At 62.6% G+C, this 21074-nt stretch overlaps 1 protein-coding gene across 2 annotated transcripts in view; it reads left to right on the forward strand.

Annotated features, from left to right (window-relative positions):
- Slc6a3 (solute carrier family 6 member 3) overlaps nucleotides 1–17723 on the forward strand; it is a 43907-nt gene extending 26184 nt beyond the window's left edge. Inside the window, exons 9-15 of one of the 2 annotated variants that reach the window (XM_078018575.1) lie at nucleotides 818–930; nucleotides 1875–2003; nucleotides 2518–2617; nucleotides 2858–2958; nucleotides 5753–5920; nucleotides 7263–7334; nucleotides 16440–17723. In XM_078018575.1, the coding sequence (XP_077874701.1) occupies nucleotides 818–930; nucleotides 1875–2003; nucleotides 2518–2617; nucleotides 2858–2958; nucleotides 5753–5920; nucleotides 7263–7334; nucleotides 16440–16463 (707 nt within the window). In that variant the 3' untranslated portion in view covers nucleotides 16464–17723. Of the gene's footprint in view, nucleotides 1–817; nucleotides 931–1874; nucleotides 2004–2517; nucleotides 2618–2857; nucleotides 2959–4013; nucleotides 5089–5752; nucleotides 5921–7262; nucleotides 7335–16439 lie in introns of those variants that run through there. The other variant, XM_078018576.1, reaches the window with a different exon arrangement.
- Nucleotides 17724–21074: the final 3351 nt, after the last annotated feature.

The following is a 21074-nucleotide window of genomic DNA, read 5'->3' on the forward strand; positions in this document are numbered from 1 at the left end:
GCCACGGCTTTGCAGCTGATCTTAGGATACTGGGTGTGCACCGTGACCAGGCCTCGGGCCCAGCAGCATGTTGCTTGGTCACCGCAGGCATCCCCTGGGCTGAGTCTCTGCCTCCCGAGCCCCCGGGGCCTGGTGGGGGTGCCTGCATCTGTGTGGTCTTCCCGGGCCCCTGCTGCAGGGTGGTGGGGAGGTCAGCCACACGCTCATCCACAAGGTGCCCTCTTGGAAGTGACATCACTGTGTCCGTTTGCATTGAGTTGGCCGGAGTGAGCGTGGACAGTCGGGAAGCCGGTGTCAGCAGCGTGTTTGTGACGTCCTTCTAACTTGACAGCCAGGCCACCAATAGTGTGAACATGGGTGTGCTTCTGTGTGCATGGTGTTCACGCACATGTTGTGGCACACGCGTGTCATGTTCGTGCACTGTCATGTGTGGGCACATGTGCTTGTGTGTGTGTGCGGGGCCTGCACTGGAAAGACCTCAGGGCTAACTGGCAGACTCGCGGGCTGCCCACGGCCCCTTCCGCCCTCGCTTCTGTTCCTGCCTGAACTGCTTCCCCCGCCCCCAAAGCCCGTGCGCACACCAGGGAGTGGGGCTCGGGTTGCAATGGGCACAAGCCCCTGATGGGTTCTGGGTGTGTGTCTTCTGGGGTCTGGGCCAGGTGTGTGCTGAGTTCACAGCACGGGGACCCTCAGGGAGAACTTCCGGGGAGAACCTCCCACCCGTCAGCCCCCAGGCCCCCAGCAGGGCGGAGCCGGCCTGCAGGGGGGGGGTGAGAGAGCCAAGCCCTGCAGTGACCAGGGCGGGCTTCCATTGCAGGGCCAGGGCTGATTTTCATCATCTACCCTGAGGCGATCGCAACCCTGCCCCTGTCCTCCGCCTGGGCGGTGGTCTTCTTCGCCATGCTGCTCACCCTGGGGATCGACAGTGCCGTGAGTCCGGTGGGCCCTGGCTGCCGTGCCCGGGGGCCCTCAGCACCATGCTCGACGTGTTCCTGGGGTGATGCCCTGGCATGGCCAGGCAGAGACCCAGAGACCCACGGATGGTCCCCCGAACCTCCCTGCTCAGCACAGAGCCTACTCAAGGGACACAGGCCACAGTCATTCTAGACCCTCTCTGGAGGGAGCTGGGCGGTTCCTGGAGTTTAGCTTACCCTTCCTCTTCCCCCTTGGGCCTTCAGTTGTCCACCCTGGGCCCCTCAGAGTCTGAGCCCACATGCAGCAGGCCCCAGTCACCAGAGGCCTGGCTCAGAAAGCATGACCAGCCATCAGGCATGCACGGTGGGCAGTGGAGGCTGCCCGGGGCCCTCGCTGGGCCTGGGCTGGCAGCACCTTCTCAGAGTCCTTCTGCCCCATGAGCTGAGCCTCAGGCGTCACAGGATTGGCGGGAGGGGGCAGTGCCTCTCGCATTGGCCCATCCTGATGGGGCCCAGGATATGCTTGCTGGAAAGCATGGACCAAGCATTCCTTTCTCAAGCAGTGAGGGCCACCGGCCACAACCCACCCTCACCCCCCACCCAGCTGGGTCACAGCCCTGGGGACCACGGGCCTCTGTGTCCCTGCGCTGACAGGACACAGGTCTCTGGGCAGCCTGGGCAGCCCACAGCACCCGGCTGCCCTCGCAGCAGAGCCTGGCCTGCCAGGTCCCGGGTGGTGTCCAACAGACTGTCTTAGCCAAGGCCTGGGGTGGCTGTGGTCACCCTCCAGGCCCCCCTCTGAGGGTCCTGTCACCAAGGAAGTGTCCCTCACTGAAGCCCTTTCTTTGTACGAGCTCTGAACTACTGTGCAGGCCCCTCCCCCATGTCCCCCCCGGGTCGCACCCCCCACGACAGGACTGTCTCTGCCGGCTGGTGCCAGTGCCTGCTTGTGTCCTGCAGATGGGCGGCATGGAGTCCGTGATCACGGGGCTGGTCGACGAGTTCCCGCTGCTGCACCGGCACCGGGAGCTCTTCACGCTCGGCATCGTGCTGGCCACCTTCCTGCTCTCGCTCTTCTGCGTCACCAACGTACGCACGGTGTTGCTCTCCCTGGCGTGGGCAGGTGGCTGGGGCCGAACGCACGGTGTTGCTCTCCCTGGCATGAGCAGGTGGCTGGAGCCGCGGGCTGGGCAGGCCAGCCGCCTCTCTCAGAAGCCGCAAGTCCTCAAACACAGTTCCCCGTAGCCCCACACAGGACAGCTGCCTGTCCGGAGCCAGGTCCCAGAGTGACGCCACCACCCAGGGAGCTCCCGGAAGCACCCTCAGTGGAACGTGGGGATGTGGGGGACTGGGTGGGCAAGGAGAGGAGGTGGCAGAGGAATCCGGAGCGTGGCGCTGGCCTGTTTCTCCTGGAGTCCTGGGAAGGGGCCTAGTGTCAAGCTTTTCGTGATAGCTGTATGTGCTGGTGTTCAGTGCTCTGGGCTCCACGGGAGTAGACAGGACACATCTCAGAGTGGACCCGCAGGCCAGTCCTGTGAGGGAGGCCCCACAGCAGGGATTCCCTCTGCTGGGGACCAAGTCCAGCCGGGCCCCTCTCTTGCAGGGGGGCATCTACGTCTTCACACTGCTGGACCACTTTGCAGCCGGCACGTCCATCCTCTTTGGAGTGCTCATTGAAGCCATCGGAGTGGCCTGGTTCTACGGTAAGCCCAGAGTCACACTGCTGTGCTGTGGCCACCAGGCCGGCTTCCTCTTGCTTGCTTTCTGTGCAACCCATAGTCTGCAAGGCCACCAGGTGGTCTGGGCAGGGCAGGGATCCTGGACGCCTGCACGGGAGGCTGAGTGCAGCCAGAGCCTGGGGTCTGCAGGGTGGAACCTGCATGTGTTCAGTGTCATGGGAACATGGCTGTCCTGACCCTGTGGTCACCACGTCCCCACCGCAGGTGTCCGGCAGTTCAGTGAGGACATCAAGCAGATGACGGGGCAGCGGCCCAGCCTGTACTGGCGTCTGTGTTGGAAGCTGGTCAGCCCCTGCTTCCTTCTGGTAAGTGCCACAGCCGCCCATCACTCCGCCTCAGCCCCAGCTGGCCTGTGCCCAGGGTCTGGAGCCCGGGGCACTGTGGCTGGAACCAGGGGTCTCAGGACTCAGCAGAGGAGGCAGGCGGGTCCCCCACGTCCTCTCTGGCCTCCCGAGGCATCCTCCACCTTGGCTCTGGGCCGGAACTCGTGTGGGATTGCAGGACCCTTGGGCTGCTCAGGTCCCAGCGAGTCCTGGCCTGAGCTGGCCCTCTGTGTCGGAGGAAACCTAGAGACAGCCAGGCCTTCTGCTGCGAGTCAGAGACAGAACTAGACCTTCCAGGGCCCCTCAGACCTGGGGTCCCCGAGGTCAGGAGCGACCTAGACCCTCCACTGTTCCCAGGGTCCCTCAGCCTGGGGACCATTAAAGTGGCCAGTAAGCCCCTGGCTTAAAGCAGGGACAGGGATCCGACTGGGCCCAACTAGCAAAGGCCCCAGCCTCCTGTTTTTGTAGAGTTGCACCCAAACTTGGCAGCAGCCAGTGGCCTCAGGATGGACTCTGGCTGCCTCACCCTGCTACAGCACAGAACAGGAGGCCTGTCAAAGCCAGAGCCCTGGCCAGTGCAGACGCTGGCTGTGTAGGGCTGCAGGTCGGAGCAGATCCTGAGCTGTCACAGGCGGGCACACCTGCCCGGAGTCCCTGGGCAGCCCTGGAGGAGAGCCGCAGCCAGACACCCTCAGAGCAGCCTGGGCCTCTCCCCAGGGCCAGCAGGGGCCCTGGGAGGTGAAGAGACTCACCGGCAGCTGGACGGTCCCAGCAAGTTCGCGTGCGGAGGTCTGAGAACCTGAGCTGACAGCAGCACCTGGGGTTTAGGCGGGAAGTGGTGAGGGCTCGACGCGACACCGAGGCCCAGCAGGCTGCCTGAGGAGCTGGCAGTGGCTCCATGCCCACCTGTGGCTCTGTGGGCGAGCCCCCAGCCCGGCTTGAAGCCCTCGGCACCCCGGGAAAGCGCTTCCACCTGCTGGGGAGCTCAGGAGCGACCCCCAGGACACCGTGCCATCGCCTTCTTGTCTGCCCCTCAGCACTCACACCACCAAGAGCCGACCCAGGCTTTGGGAGACCAGCTCCTGCAGACACCTGACTGCATCCGGAACCTCTTCCTCAACACTCTCTATACTGCCCTGCCAGCTTGGGGTGGACATGAGGACTCTGGGTCAGAGCCCTTCCTATGAAATCTGCACGTGACAGAAAGCCAAGCTCCACACTGTCCTGTCTCCCTGAGTCACAGCGTGGCCCTGTCCTCTGGCCTCAGGGACCTGGCGCACTGTGGGTGTGCACAGTCCACAGGGGACTAACACACTCCCAGAGGGTATACCAGCTCACAGTCGGTGCCTGTGGGAGTGCGGCCTTTCCAAGCCACGCAGACCCACAGGCAGCCGCCATGCTTATCTGGTGCTCCAACCTTCGTAAGCGGCCCGTGGGCTGCCCACGCCTTGCTCAACACCAGCCTGAATCCCAGCCCCACCCTCCGTCTTTTGGCTCCAAGCCTTGAGGTAATAGGCAACACTGAAGAGGACATGGAGACACAGACATGTGTCCCAATGTGCTCGGCAAGGTGGCTGTGTGGGCACTTAACTGGGGACCCTGAGAAAAGCTGAGAATTTGCTTTCCAAGCTGCATCCTAAACTGTGTCCCGAGGATTCCTGCATTCCCTCTAGAAGGCCCCTCTCGCCAGGTACACACACTCCAGTGTGCACGTGTGGAGCACAGCACACACTCAGGGGCATGTGTGGGCTGCAGTGCACGTGGGGTGTGTGGCCCACGTGCAGGACGTGTTCCTGATAACGCCCCGTGGAGGGGAAGAATGAACGAGGGCATGAAGAGACCCCCACAGCAATGAGACCCCATCCCCATCAATCAAGAGTCCTCCGACATGGGACCTGTTCCCGTCAGCGGCTGCCACACGCCCTCCGTTCGCAGCTGTGGCCATCCTAGTGTGTCTGAGATGATGCCAGTTGCCAGTGGCATCGTCTCTCCAAAGTGGGTGAAGAGGCCACACCCAGGCTGCCCGGGGTGCCACAGAGCCACAGTGTCTTCCAGCCTCAGAGGGGATTCAGTGTGCTGGAGGGAGCTGGTGTGGCTTTGATTTCAGCAGAGGAGAGGGTAGGTAGGATGGGTGGGGTAGACGGATCAGGTAGGGAAGGGTATAGTAGGTGGAGGGGGTGGCAGGTGGGCAGGGCAGGGCAGGGAGGGTAGGCAGAGAAGGAAGAGGGAAGGGAGGGTGGGGCACGGTCAGGTGGGCAGGGCAGGAGGAGCACAGCACGGAGCAGGATGCCGCTGTTCTGGTCAGCTTGGTGTCGCTGTGACCAGACTCGACAGGAACTCAGTCATGGTGGGCTGACTCCACTGCTCTAGGCCCGAGGAGAGGCAGAGCCTGCGGAAGGGCGTGGAGGACAGCGACCCAGGACACGACAGCAGGACAGAGAGGCTCTGCTCCAGCAACCCCAGAGGCACAGCCCCAGGACCACCCCTCAGCCGCACCCCACCTGCCCTCGGTGGCCACCCATTAGAGCCGAGCTCTCCTCACCCAGTCACTTCACTCTGACACTCTTGCGTGACCTCGCACGGGAGCTTTTGAGGGACACCTCATATCCAAACCCATACGCTCCAGAGGACCTTGCTTTAGCTGTCCAGCCACCCCCAGGTTGCTTGTCCGCAGGGCCTGGCCAGGGTCCAGCATGTGCGGTGGGGCAACCCTGGGGGTTGCCACTCTGCCTCACCCCCACCCCCGGCACTCCTGACCCCTGTGTCCTTGTTGCAGTTTGTGGTTGTGGTCAGCATCGTGACCTTCAGGCCACCCCACTACGGAGCCTACGTCTTCCCTGCCTGGGCCAATGCCCTGGGCTGGGTCATTGCCACGTCCTCCATGGCCATGGTGCCCCTGTACGCAGTCTACAAGTTCTGCAGCCTGCCAGGGTCCTTCCGAGAGGTGGGTGTGCACCCGGCCCCTCCCTGGCCTACCCGGCTACCCAGGAGGTCTGGGCGGTGTCCACGCCCTGGCTCAGCCCGACCAGGGGAGATGGGGAGGCTGAGGGGTGGGGCCAGTGCAGCAGGGAGTATGAGTCCAGGAGCCCGAGCAGTGTCCACGTGTGTGTTTAGGTCACCTCACATCTGTGTCTTGTCAACGAGTCTGTGTCATGTGGCGTGTGCTGTATGTGTGCATGTGTCCACCCGTGAGTCCATGTGTCTGTGTGTATGGACACCTGCACACTGACCTGTGTCCCTCCAGGGTGGCCAGGGGAAGCCCCTGATGCAGCCATGGGCAGCTCTGGGCCCCCACCCAGAACGCTCCTCCTCTCCGCCCGGCTTTGCCCCTGGAGCAGGGGCAGAGACAGGTCTGGGGGGCCATGTCAGACTCCTGCCCTGAGTTCCTGAAGGGATGAGGGACGTCCTCCTTGGAAGGACTGTCCTCCCTGAGAGCCCCCCAGGTGGTCCCCAGCTCTGCTCTGTGCAGAGTTCTGCAGGCCTGCTTAGGAGCAGTGCCTCGGGAGAGCCCATCCGTGTACCCCGGGTCCAGGGTTCACTCTGGAGCCAGCATCCCTTGGTCTGGGGCACCACAGAGGGCCCCTTGCCTCACAGGCTGCCCTTGGCCCAGTTCCCCTGTCCTCAGGCCAGGCAGGGCCTGGAATGGGTCCTGTGCAGCCTGTGACAGGGCTACAGCTCCTGGGCTGCCGTGGCCTCAGAGGAAGCTGATGTTGTCTGCGGTGGACGCTTGCGGACGTCCAAGCTGCTGAAAAGCAGGTGCCGGGCAGTTCCTGGAGGGACACGGTTTCCCCAGGGCCCAGGACCATGGGCAGTTGGTGCGGAGCCCCTGGGGGAGAGGTTTGCATGCAGTGGGCCCCAGCGGCCATTCTGCTGCCAGCTCCCACCTCCCAGCTCCCACACAGACCAAGAGGGACCTCAGTAGCTGGACTGGTGCCACCAGATTGTGCCCCCACGTGGGCCAGGCGCCCAAGGCCCCAGGTAGGGACAGGGACTCAGGGACAGTCATGGTGAAGCCTGTTCTCGAGGCTGGGGGGACGAGGCTCAGTGCTGAATGAGAGAAGCGGGGGCTCCTAGCAGACACTGTGGAGCCTCCACACCTGGGCTGAGGGACAGGGCCCTGCACCACAGCCTGGGCTGCAAGTTGAGCCTGGACGCTGGCAGATGCCCCACCAGGACATGCGGGCTGTGGGCTCCGGCATCTGCCCACATGTCCCCTGAGGAGCGTTGGTGCCCTCTGGCCGGTGGGGGCCTGCGGGTGCCAATGCCAACAGCTCATTCTCCCTCAGAAACTGGCCTACGCTATCACGCCTGAGAAGGACCGCCCGCTGGTGGACCGAGGGGAGGTGCGCCAGTTCACGGTGAGTCGGCAGGGCTTCAGACGATGCAGGAGCAGTGTCCTCGTCCCACAGCTGCTCCTGGGGCTCCAGAGGGCTGCGTGAAGCAGCACACGCTTGGGTGCACCCATGTGCCACAGGGTCAGAGGCTGGCCAGGGGCCACCTGAGGTCTTGAGCTGAGGACGGGGCAGCTGAGAGCAGCAGATCAGTGGAGATGACGGGACAGGTGACCGCTGACGGACACCCATACGAAGGGCGGGGCCCACGGGGCCTGAGCCTGTCTCCCTGGGCGTGGTGAGGCAGAGGAGGCAGAGGGTCCTGGAAGCTCTGGGGGCAGAGAGGGGACAGGAGGGGGGAAGCGGCTCTCGCAGGTCTAGGGTGGGTCAGGTGTCCACCGAGGCCCTGGCAGCACTGTCTCCCTCACTCAGGAGCTCAGGGTGCACGAGGGCACACCACACTCTGTCACATGCCATGGGGACAGGGTGCACGTGGGCACACCACACTCTGTCACATGCCATGGGGACAGGGTGCACGTGGGCACACCACACTCTGTCACATGCCATGGGGGACAGGGTGCATGTGGGCACACCACACTCTGTCACATGCCATAGGGGACAGGGGTGCACGAGGGCATGCCACACTCTGTCACATGCCATAAGGGACAGGGGTGCACGTGGGCATGCCACACTCTGTCACATGCCATGGGGGACAGGGTGCACGTGGGCACGCCACACTCTGTCACATGCCATGGGGGACAGGGTGCACGTGGGCACGCCACACTCTGTCACATGCCATGGGGGACAGGGTGCACGTGGGCACGCCACACTCTGTCACATGCCATGGGGGACAGGGTGCACGTGGGCACGCCACACTCTGTCACATGCCATAGGGGACAGGGGTGCACGAGGGCATGCCACACTCTGTCACATGCCATAGGGGACAGGGGTGCACGAGGGCACGCCACACTCTGTCACATGCCATAGGGGACAGGGGTGCACGTGGGCACGCCACACTCTGTCACATGCCATAGGGGACAGGGGTGCACGTGAGCACGCCACACTCTGTCACATGCCATAGGGGACAGGGTGCACGTGGGCACGCCACACTCTGTCACATGCCATGGGGGACAGGGTGCACGTGGGCACGCCACACTCTGTCACATGCCATAGGGGACAGGGGTGCACGTGGGCACACCACACTCTGTCACATGCCATGGGGACAGGGTGCACGTAGGCACACCACACTCTGTCACATGCTATGGGGGACAGGGGTGCACGTGGGCACACCACACTCTGTCACATGCCATGGGGACAGGGGTGCACGTGGGCACACCACACTCTGTCACATGCCATAGGGGACAGGGGTGCACGTGGGCACACCACACTCTGTCACATGCCATGGGGGACAGGGGTGCACGTGGGCACACCACACTCTGTCACATGCCATGGGGACAGGGTGCACGTGGGCACACCACACTCTGTCACATGCCGTGGGGGACAGGGGTGCACGAGGGCACACCACACTCTGTCACATGCCGTGGGGGACAGGGGTGCACGTGGGCACACCACACTCTGTCACATGCCATGGGGACAGGGTGCACGTGGGCACACCACACTCTGTCACATGCCGTGGGGGACAGGGGTGCATGTGGGCACACCACACTCTGTCACATGCCATGGGGGACAGGGGTGCATGTGGGCACACCACACTCCTGTCACATGCCGTGGGGGACAGGGTGCACGTGGGCACACCACACTCCTGTCACATGCCATGGGGGACAGGGGTGCACGTGGGCACACCACACTCTGTCACATGCCATGGGGGACAGGGGTGCACGAGGGCACACCACACTCTGTCACATGCCATAGGGGACAGGGGTGCACATGAGCATGCCACACTCTGTCACATGCCATAGGGGACAGGGGTGCACGTGGGCACACCACACTCTGTCACATGCCATAGGGGACAGGGGTGCACGTGAGCATGCCACACTCTGTCACATGCCATAGGGGACAGGGATACACATGGGCACGCCACACTCTGACACATGCCATAGGGGACAGGGGTGCACGTGAGCACACCACACTCTGTCACATGCCATAGGGGACAGGGTGCACGTGGGCACGCCACACTCTGTCACATGCCGTGGGGGACAGGGGTGCACGTGAGCATGCCACACTCTGTCACATGCCATAGGGGACAGGGATGCACATGGGCACGCCACACTCTGACACATGCCATAGGGGACAGGGGTGCACGTGAGCACACCACACTCTGTCACATGCCATAGGGGACAGGGATGCACATGAGCACGCCACACTCTGACACATGCCATAGGGGACAGGGGTGCACGTGGGCACACCACACTCTGTCACATGCCATAGGGGACAGGGGTGCACGTGAGCATGCCACACTCTGTCACATGCCATAGGGGACAGGGGTGCACGTGGGCACACCACACTCTGTCACATGCCATGGGGGACAGGGGTGCACGTGGGCACGCCACACTCTGTCACATGCCGTGGGGGACAGGGGTGCACGTGAGCATGCCACACTCTGTCACATGCCATAGGGGACAGGGGTGCACGTGGGCATGCCACACTCCTGTCACATGCCATAGGGGACAGGGGTGCACGTGAGCATGCCACACTCGGACACATGCCATAGGGGACAGGGGTGCACGTGGGCACGCCACACTCTGTCACATGCCGTGGGGGACAGGGGTGCACGTGAGCATGCCACACTCCTGTCACATGCAGTGGGGGACAGGGATGCACATGGGCACGCCACACTCTGTCACATGCCGTGGGGGACAGGGGTGCACGTGAGCATGCCACACTCCTGTCACATGCAGTGGGGGACAGGGGTGCACGTGAGCATGCCACACTCTGTCACATGCCGTGGGGGACAGGGGTGCACGTGAGCATGCCACACTCCTGTCACATGCAGTGGGGGGCAGGGATGCACATGGGCCCACCACACTCCTGTCACATGCTGTGGGGGGCCAGGGTACCTGTGATCACACCACAGTCTTGTCACATGCCGTGGGGAGCCAGGGTGCATGTGAGCATGCCACCCACGTCACGTGCTTTGGGGGCCACAGTGCGTGTGAGCACTCCACACTCCTGTAATGTGCCGCAGGGGAGCCAGGGTGCATGTGAGCACACCACCCACATGTCATATGCTGTGGGGGGACCAGGGTGCACATGTGCACATCACCCCCCATGTCACGTGCAGTGGGAGGGCCGGGGTGCACTGTGCATGTCCCGTGCCTGTCACATGCTGTTGGGGGGGCCCGGGGTGCACGGTGCATGTCCCGTGCCTGTCACATGCTGGGGGGCCCGGGGTGCACTGTGCACACCAGGCGCCCGTCATGTGCCGTGGGCAGGAGTGCTGCCCAGCATAGGCATGGGGCAGATTGTGACTGCCACAACCTCAGAGGTAGGTCTGCTCCCTACCAAGCCCAGAGAGGCTCCAGAACCTGCCTGCTGCCCCACGACCAGGTGGGAGGTGGCCTGGGCCAAGCTCTGGTGCATTCTCAGCTGTCCCCTCCCCACCCCAGGAGAGCGGCCCAACTCCAGAACTCCAGCATGAGCTGAATGCAGGGTGGCGGGACCCCAGGATGAGAGGGGCTCAAAGGTGCATCTGGCTGGGTGTTCGAGCCCAGCAGAGTGGAGGCAGAGGGGACACCTGGCAGGGTCCTGTGACTGCCCTTCCCCCACCCCTCCCGCCTAGTGTCCTCCTCTGTGCCATGGGAGGGCAGCGACCATCCCCTGGGCAGATCTAGTGGTCACCAGATGGGGCTCCAAGAAGGTTCCCCAAGGGAGAAGGGACCTTACCAGCCCTGGCAGGCTCCCGACCACGGGAATTTCAGCAGACGTCCAAAGAGCCCGGAGAGACTACCTAGGGAGCGAGACCCGCAGGAGCAGGGCACGCTGGGGAGGACGAGGGCCAGAGCACACGCAGGCTTGGGCTGTTTCCAAGGACGTTGTGAGCAGGGGTACGTGTGCTACGGTGGGGGTGGCGCTGGGGTGGCCTCCACCTGGACCTCCCATGTGCTCAGGGTGCTTTCGGGACCCCCAGGGAGAGTCACCCGGTTGCCGATAAGGTTTGGGACACACCCACAGCACAGATCGCTGGTCTAAAAAGCCTGCTGTGTCGGCTCTCGGGGTGTGCAGGCCTCAGTCACCTGGACGGCACCCAGGGACAAGGGGCCCTGGGAACCCAGGGTGGGGGCAGTCACGCTCACCTGAGCCAGGCAGTGGGACACTCACTGCCACTTGGCCAGCGTGGCGACCCCCACGGGGCTGCGCCTCCTGTTCCTCCTCCCGTTAGTGCAGGTCCTGGTGCAGGGTCAGCCTCCGGCCCTCCCCAGACCACCTCCTGCTCTGAGCACAAGAGGCACACCCAGGCTTCCCACCCCACCTGCACAGGACGTCCTTCCTGTCCCACCGGCCCTGCCACCCGGTGAGAGCCTGGGCTGGCGGGGGTCACCTGTGTGTGGCCTTTGGTGCGACTTCTCAGGCTCCAGAGCAACTGTGCGGACCAGTCTGCTGGCTCTGTCCCGCCGTGCCCCCGCCTTCCGTCCACTCCCCCCAGGTCTTCTGAGGTTCGCTACCTTAATTTGTAACTTAGATAATTAGTTTTCAACTTTCCTTTTTTTCTAACAAGCACTCGAGGCTACAGATGTCCCTCCATATGCCTGACTTGCTGCACCCCACGTCCTCTGACAGAGGTGTTTTATTCTTTAGTTCTACACACATTTTACTTTCCATCCACCTTCACTCACAACTGGCTTACACATTGCTTTCAAATTCCCACATTAGGGGGTGTTCCATTCCTCTCTGTGGCTGCTTCTGAATTGACCACACTGTGCTCAGACACCTGTGAAAGGCACTGAGCCGGCTTCTGCCCAATAGACTGGGCTGCTGTGGACATGGCCCATGCCGCCTTCAGCCTGTCCATTTGAGGTCTGCTGGACAGTTAATGACCAAGAGCCGTTTGTGGTGTGTTCCTTGACACACATCTGCTCAGCTTTCTCCTGGGCTCACGCTTTTCCTCTACACCATCTGAAGCTCTTCTCCGAGGTACAGCTGCGTTTAGAATGACCAGAGCTCCTGGCCAGCGGTCTTCTCCCAGCAAGGCCTTTGCTGTGGCACCCATTTGGTCTGTGGGGAATATGGTGTGCCTGGTGCCTTTGGGTTTTCCTTGGGCAGTCTGTCCACTCACGGCCTCGGGGATAGTAAGACGTGGATTTCTTCTGCAAGCCCAGCACACCCCTGGAACTCCTTTCTCTGGCCATTGGGCAGACTAACCCACTGACGTTTGCTGTGGTCACCGAAGGCTTGAGCTTTGTCCTGGGGCCTTTAACCCCGCCTGTCCCCTGGTTAAGGTTCGCTTTTCTCCTTTATTGCCTTCTGTTGATGGGTCTTCACATGTCTTAGGATATGTCGTGTGAACAGGAACTGTGGATCCACGATTGGTGTCACTTGTGGGAATTTTGCAACGACACTAAAACCTTGCCTTTGGCCAGGTGCAGTGGCCAAGCCTGTAATCCCGGAGGCGGGACTCTGGGGCAGGAGGATGTGTGTCCCAGGCCAGCCTGGGCAACAGCGAGACCCTGACTCAAGGTGAAAGGTGGAAGGGGTTGGGGCGTGGCTCAGTGGTACACACCGGGGTTCAGTCCCAGCACCAGCACGGGGCAGAGCCAGCCCAGGCTGCCACTTCCACCCAGGCCTTCCGGCCCTCCTACCCTCACTTGGAGTTTCCTTACTGCCGCTCCAGAGCCACAAGCCTACAGCAGGCTTCTGTCACTGACACTTTTTATCTATTTGTCCACGAACAAAATAAGCCCCTGTGAGACTGCTGCACAAAAACTCAGTGTTGGTGGCAATTACCTCCAGTCGCCCACCCTCTCCCAGTGTCCTTGGAGCAAACAGCCTCAGCCCCACATGAATCCCTCCTCTGCCCTCCCACTGCATAAGTTTATCCCATAGGTAGATGGTGACAGAAGGTAGGTGGGTAGAGGGGTAGATACATGGAAAGAGATAGATGGAGAGATGGATGGATGATAGACAGAAGGTAGGTAGAGGAGAGATGATGGAGAGAGAAGAGTGGTAGAGGGACAGGAGACAGGGGAGGAATAGAAGGTAGAGAGATGATAGGAAGATACAGACAGAGGTAAGTCGATGACAGAAGATGAGTAGAAAGATAGATGATTGACAGAAGGAAGGTAGATGATAGATGATGGAAAGACAGAAGATAGGTGGATAAAGATAGAAGACTGAAGGTAGACGAGACGTTTTGTAGATAGGAGGATAGGCAAAATTGATATATAGATAATGGGTGGACAGGTGACTGATAGATGATAGGTAGGAAAGATGGGTGATAGAAGACAGAAGGTAGGTGGATAGAAGATGGACATAAATGACCGAATACGTAGCTAATCGATGGACAGAGGATGGATGGATGGGTGGTGGGTAGAAAGGGTTTGTCTGTGGCCCCCAGCCCTTGTATTTTAATTCTACTTTGAGACACTAAGTGCCCAGGCTGGCCAGGAACTTGGTGCCCTGCCTCGGCCTCCTGAGCAGCTGGGATGGCGGGCATGGCCACCGCACCTGGCAGATGGAGCCATCTCTGTGGTCCTGCAAAGCGTGTTTGGCTGGCAGTTCTTCTCGCTTCTGGAAGGGGCACCCTCTGCTTCCACCCCAGGTCTGCTTTCCCCCGGCACAGTCAGGGTGCGCGGACCTTCTCCGTGTCGCTGGGGTTCGTAGCTGGCATCCCGTTTGGGCATTTCCAGCCACCGTCACTCAGTTCTCATTCTGCCCCCAGGGCCCGTGGCTGCATGAGCATCTGCCACTTGGAGTCACGGCACCGCTGTGCGTCACTCCCCTCTCCCTTGCTGTGCTCTGGGTGCCTTGGGTTGGACGCCCTGTGCCCTCAGGTGGCTGAGGGAGCTTCCAGCCAGTGGCTTGGCTATGGTTTGGTCTGCTTAGTTCCGTGCCCTCCTTCGGACCCCTTCTGGCACGCACCCTTCACCTGGCTCTGTGAGGTCCCCTGGGGTCTTCTTGTGCCTTCTGTGTCTCTACTTCTGAACACGTGCAGGCAGTTACAGCTGCCCGACGTCCGCACCTGCAGTTTGCACATGTGTCTATCCTGGGTCAGATTTGCTGTGGCTTTTCTCACTGAGGTTCTATTCTGCCTCTTTGCGTGTTGGGTCGGGTCCAGATGGTCCCTGGACGCTGTGGTTTTCCTTGCTAGATGCTGAGTTTGCATTCCTGTAGATTTTCTTGAACTTAGGTACTTGGAAACAGGTCGACCAGAGCTTGTCTAGCCAGCCACCCTGAGCTCTCCCGCCCAGGGCCCGGCCGCCGTGAGGCTTACAGCCCTGCCCAGCCTCAGGTGGCTCCCTGCAGCGCATCAGAGGCTCTCCCCACTTCTGCGTGCACTGTGGGTGCTGGGTCCAGCCTGGGCACCCCTGTGCAGTCACCTCTCAGGCGCCTGCAAGCTCAGTGCTGTGGGCCCCCACAGAGGCAGCCCTGAGGGCTCCACCTGGCCTCCCGTTCCCTGCACCACAGTCCACAAGGTCCCTCCAGGCAGCAGGCAGGATGCACTGGACAGCTGCTTGCTGGCCCTGGCATGGGGACAACCCCGACCTTGGCCATCTGACTCCAGGTCTCCAAGCCATTGGTGTGTGTGTGCCATTCACTCTGAGGGCATTTCAGGTGGGAGGGGAGACTTGGCCCTGAGTCTACCTCGGCTAGAAGTCATGTGCCTGTGGCTCTGGGAGGACCCTCGTGGCCACACGTGTGACCTGCTGCGCTGACAAGCCAGCATGCCCTGCGTGCACCCTTGACTGGCAGCTACCTCCGGCTCAGCTCTGTGGCTGCGCTTGGCCTGCCTTCTTCTTGTGCAGTGAGCATGTTGTCATGGGCCTCTGTCCCTCTTTGGGACACCCGACCGCCTGGAGCTGTCCTGTCATCTGACCCTGCAGACTCTGGTCCTTGGCTCTGCTGACCTCTGATTCCTGCCGACCCCCTCTCAGAGTTGGCCTGCCTCCTATTTCTGGCCTTTTTATCTGCAAGTCTGTGGCCTGACCACAGTCTGTGGGAACTCGAGAGTCACCCCCAATGCCCCTCCCTCCAGAGAGGGTCACTCTGCTTTTGGAGGTGGCAAGGAGAGAGGGCCACTCTCATTGAGGTGAGTCCCACGGTTGGTCCAAGAGCAACGTCCCTCCTCGTGATCTGAAGGGAGTGCCACCCAGAGCTGCTGTGCTGGACTCTGGCCACTGGGCCCTCCTGGCTGTGACCCCAGTCAGGTCCTGCCACCACTACCATCCCTGGGCGCCATGACACACCTGGACAGTACCTATGTTGGCGTCACCTGCAGCTGCCCCAGGCCCCCGCAGCCCCCCACCCCCCACTACGTGTGGTGTGTCCTGACCCAGCAGAGGTGACCCCTCAGGGTTCCCAGTGGAAGGGACAGAGAGGCCCTCCATGGCCAGAGGGCCAGTTCCCGCTTCCCCCCTCTGGTACCTTGGGGTCAGAAACAAGCCACCAAGCTTTTGCTCAGAGAATATTTAAAAACAGCGTTCTGGCCATCATGTCACCAACCGGCTCTCACTCAGAAACAGCCAAACTAGTAGCTGCACGGTAACAGCGATGGCAGCGGCTGCAGTGCCACAGTCACCCCTAAGTGTCCTCCACCTGGAGCCACCAGGAGGCCCGCTCCCCACGTGGCGGGTCACACGGCCAGGCTGGTAGCAGAGCACAGGGCTTCACTGGGATGGAGGAGTGGGGCCCCAGGGAAGTGCTGGGTGCCGGGGAGGGACACCACTGGGTCACTCACAGGTTGCGGGAGGTCACATTTCTGAGGCCAGCATCTCCCCACCCCAGCTGCTGTCTCTAATGTGCCCAGAGGCTGCTGTGGCCTCCCCCGCCAGGCCTGGCCCTTGCTTTGCCGCTGAGTCGCAGGTTCAAAGCAGGCCCTGGGAACAGTGTTGATCCTGCACCCCGCTGGCTCCCGTGGGCTGGTGGCTGGCAGGGGCAGCCCTGAGCCAGTGGGTGGGGCCCAGGAGCTGCTTGGGCCCAGGGCTGCCACCTGCTTCTGACCAGATGTCCTCCTTGCAGCTGCGCCATTGGCTCCTGGTGTAAACGGAGCCCACGGATGACCAGGGCAGTCCTCTTGCCACAGGGAGACAGAGGAGGGAGATTGACGTTTCCAGAGAAAGAGGGCCACTCCCACCCCCACCTCTACTGAGAACGCAGCGCGAGGCTCCACCTCTGACTTCTCACCGCCCCACGCCCCATCGAGGGCTCGCCCTGCGTCCTGCGTCCTGCGTCCTGCGTCCTGTGAGAACAGCAGAGATCCTCGTGGTGAGGTTCCAGCCTGTCCCGTCTCTGCACAGGGGTCCACTGGCTGGCTCCTCCCCTGCGGCCACCCTGGAACACGACCTTGCTGTCACCCCTGCTCTGGGGAGAGGGACCCGGTGACTGTACATACACGGTGTGGACCCCTGTGCTCACGATAGCTGCCTGGGTCATTTACTTTGCTCAGATTTTAAAAGCCAAGTGTCCTGTTTGTCAAAGTGTGCAGAAGGAGAGTCGGGGAGACGCCGAGGCGCCACTCCTTTCCCGGGAGTGGCCAGGCTGGATGTGAGCGCCCTGCCCACCTGGCACCCCTCGTCAGTTTGGCCATGGACGGCTGGGCTCTGGAACGTGGGACTGGGCACTCTGTTGGCTTCCTGGTCAGCTCATGGTCACCTCACTGGGGACTTCCAGGCCATGGGAGGAAGGCTGCTCCTTGTAAGCCACGTGCCACAGCTCGAGGGCCCCGGCACGTGGGAGCCGCCAGGCAGCCTGCAGACACCCCGCGTGTCCTGGAGCTGGCCCTTGGGTGTCGTTTCTCTCGGGCACCGTCACATCTGTGGACACTTTTCCTGTTAGGGAGTGGCTTTTTAAAATCACGTTTACCTTCAAATCCAGACTGTTCTCCCGGCCTAAGGTCAGTCTCTGCATGTCTGTATGCAGGTGGCTGGTTTTGTTGACAGAAGCTATCAGCAATACCAAGTGAAGAAAGCCACCCAGGGCCACCTCCACGGCACACTGGCTGCTGCCCCTGGAGGGAAGGGGATGTGTCCCCAGGTCACCTGGAGCTGCTGGATGTGGCCTGCAGAGAGGTCGCACCCTGTGCCGTCCAGCAGGCGCAGGCTGCATACAGAGCCCTCTGGCCTCCCACAGGTGGACGTGGGCACCAGGGACTGGACCTTGACACTGAAAGCCATGTCCCTTGAGACCTGCGGTCACGGCCGAGACCTGTGGCTCCGTAGAAGCAGGTGTCCTCAGCATGCTAGCGTCTCCGCCGTCAGTGTCTGTGTGGTCCTCACGCACAATAAATGAAACCTGTCCAGAAAATGGCCATGGCTGTGTCGCACACTCCTGCCCGGTCCTGCTGCCCTGCACAGGCCCAGCTCACCCGCTCCACCTGGGCGGGGGAAGCTAGCTCCAGGGGACACCGTCACCTGGTGCTCCCAGCCCACCCTCCATCCCACCACGGCTTTCCACACCTGCTCCCCAGAGCCTGGGGCAGGTGTGTCCCCGGCCTCCCCATGGGTGTACCAGAGTGACCCACCCCAGAGGCTCCCACACAGGTGTACTAGGATGGTCCACCTCCCCCCACGGGCTCCCACCCAGGTATACTAGGATGGTCCACCTCCCCCCACGGGCTCCCACCCAGGTATACTAGGATGGTCCACCTCCCCCCACTGGCTCCCACACAGGTGTACTAGGATGGTCCACCTCCCCCCACGGGCTCCCACCCAGGTATACTAGGATGGTCCACCTCCCCCCACGGGCTCCCACCCAGGTATACTAGGATGGTCCACCTCCCCCCACGGGCTCCCACACAGGTATACTAGGATGGTCCACCTCCCCCCACGGGCTCCCACCCAGGAGTGCCAGGGTGCCCCATCCCCCCCATAGGTTCCCATCCAGGTGTGCCAGGGTTCCCCATCCCCCCATGGGTTCCCACACAGGTGTGCCAGGGTGCCCCATCCCCCCCACGGGCTCCCACCCAGGTGTACCAGGGTGCCCCATCCCCCCCACAGGCTCCCACACAGGTGTGCCAGGGTGCCCCATCCCCCCACGGGCTCCCACACAGGTGTGCCAGGGTGCCCCATCCCCCCACGGGCTCCCACACAGGTGTGCCAGGGTGCCCCATCCCCCCCACGGGCTCCCACACAGGTGTGCCAGGGTGCCCCATCCCCCCACGGGCTCCCACACAGGTGTGCCAGGGTGCCCCATCCCCCCCACGGGCTCCCACACAGGTGTGCCAGGGTGCCCCATCCCCCCCACGGGCTCCCACCCAGGTGTACCAGGGTGCCCCATCCCCCCCACAGGCTCCCACACAGGTGTGCCAGGGTGCCCCATCCCCCCCACGGGTTCCCACACAGGTGTGCCAGGGTGCCCCATCCCCCCCACGGGTTCCCACACAGGTGTACCAGGGTGCCCCATCCCCCCACGGGCTCCCACACAGGTGTGCCAGGGTGCCCCATCCCCCCCACGGGTTCCCACACAGGTGTGCCAGGGTGCCCCATCCCCCCACGGGCTCCCACACAGGTGTGCCAGGGTGCCCCATCCCCCCCACGGGTTCCCACACAGGTGTGCCAGGGTGCCCCATCCCCCCCACGGGCTCCCACACAGGTGTACCAGGGTGCCCCATCCCCCCACGGGCTCCCACACAGGTGTGCCAGGGTGCCCCATCCCCCCCACGGGCTCCCACACAGGTGTGCCAGGGTGCCCCATCCCCCCCACGGGTTCCCACACAGGTGTACCAGGGTGCCCCATCCCCCCACGGGCTCCCACACAGGTGTGCCAGGGTGCCCCATCCCCCCCACGGGTTCCCACAGGTGTGCCAGGGTGCCCCATCCCCCCATGGGCTCCCATGTGGCATGCCAAGGCAACACCCCCTGCCATGAGCTGCCACGGGCATGCCTGGGATGGCCTGCCCCCCCGGGTCTGTGGCCTTGCAGCTGCCCTGTGGTTGTACATGGCATGTGCTGGGTGTCACAGCGGCCCACTCAGGCCACTGCGGAGCCTCCAGGTGGGCTCCTCTGCTCTGCCTCTCTCTGTCCCCACAACCTGACCACCACCACTGCCCAGCCCATGAGCCTCTCCAGGGGCATGTCCCCTGTTTCCTGAGTGGCACCTAGCCCTGGCTCTCCATGGTCTCTGTCCCCTCTGTAGCCAAAGGTACACCAGTCAACCTGGCCACCTGGTTGAATGGCAGCATTATCAGTGAGATCCGAGAAGTCACCTGCTCCTGGACTCCCTGCTGTGACCCAGATGACCCAGTGGCCCTGTACAGGCATGCTGCATGACAGCACAGCCCACGCATCCACAGGGTCCTGTAGGCACCGCCCACATGGAGACCTCTGCTGCCACCCACATGATGACCTTCCCCCCAGGTCCCAGGAGAGCGGCCTTGCTTCCTGCAGGCCTCTGCCCACACAGCGCCTCACCATGGAGGCTACTGGACCCAAGACCATGTGAGCCAGGGCCTCTCTCTCAGGGCCCATGGCCTAGTCTCCAGGATGGCCACTGGCAGCCTCAAGGGGGACTTTGCAGAGGCCCTGCACTCAGGTCAGCTGGGTTGGCCACATGGGTCTCCCCTGCTCGTAGCCCAAGCCACTTTGAGTCAGGGTGCATAGGGTCACCGTCGAGACAGCAGGTCTAGCTCAGTGAGGCTCAGTCTGGCCAGCGTCACATGTGGGCCACACACAGTGCTGAAGGTGCCCCTGCCCAGGCCCAGCACAACCAAAGTCCACCAGCAGGAGCCCAAGCTCTTGAGGTAGAGCTGTGGGCAAGCACCTTGCAGAGAACAGGGGAGGGCCCCAGGCTGCAGGTGCCACAGGACCAGCAGCCACTGCACACCCCATAGCAGCCAGGTCCCATGTCCGTGTGCTCTCCAGCCTCAAGCTCTGCAAGAGACCAAAAGGAGGCCTTCAGAGGATGGGGGCTGAGCACCTCACGTGGCCGTGCAGAAAGTGCCAAGGGGGCAGGGGATTCCACCCTGGTTTCAGAAGAAGCCCCTGAAAATCAACTAGAAACAACCTGATAAAAGGGACAGAGGTCCTGAGTGGGCACTGTGTCGGCCAGCTTCCCATTACTGTAACCAGTGGGCCAGCTGGTGCCCTCACAAGAGCAAGGCCTGTCTTGCTCGGTTTGGGAGATTTTGGCCCAGATTGGTGGGCCCTGGAGCTTTGGGCGCACAGAAGGGCAGCCATCATGATGGCAGTACTCGGTGAAGACACTCACAGCCAGGACACCCAAGGGAGGAGGCGGCAGGGCTGGGCCCAGAGTCCAAGACCCTGGGCCCCCCTCTTAAGGTCCCAACACTCCCAACAGTTGCAGGTGGGGACCCCTCTCCACACAGGGGCCCTGGCACCACTGCAGACCCAGACTGCAGCGGGCACACAGGACGGGCGTCATGTGGCAGCAGACCTGGGCGGTGCCAGCCTCAGGAGGTCTGGGGGGAACATAGTGCGGCCCTCAGCCCCCAGAGCTGAGCTCCACATAGGCAGCGTCCACACGGGGCAGGAGCACTGACCCTCCAGGGGAGGAGGGACAGGTGTGGCATCTGGAGAGCCTGCCTGTGGGGTGCTGCTGGGGCCCCACCCCACGCGGGACCCCTCATCCGCCTGCCGAGGTGCAGCACCACCAGCCTGCATCTCACCTGCCCGCATGATCTGGGTGGCCAGCCCCTGC

Source organism: Ictidomys tridecemlineatus, chromosome 1 (assembly GCF_052094955.1).
Source record: "Ictidomys tridecemlineatus isolate mIctTri1 chromosome 1, mIctTri1.hap1, whole genome shotgun sequence".
Taxonomy (NCBI): Eukaryota; Metazoa; Chordata; class Mammalia; order Rodentia; family Sciuridae; genus Ictidomys; species Ictidomys tridecemlineatus.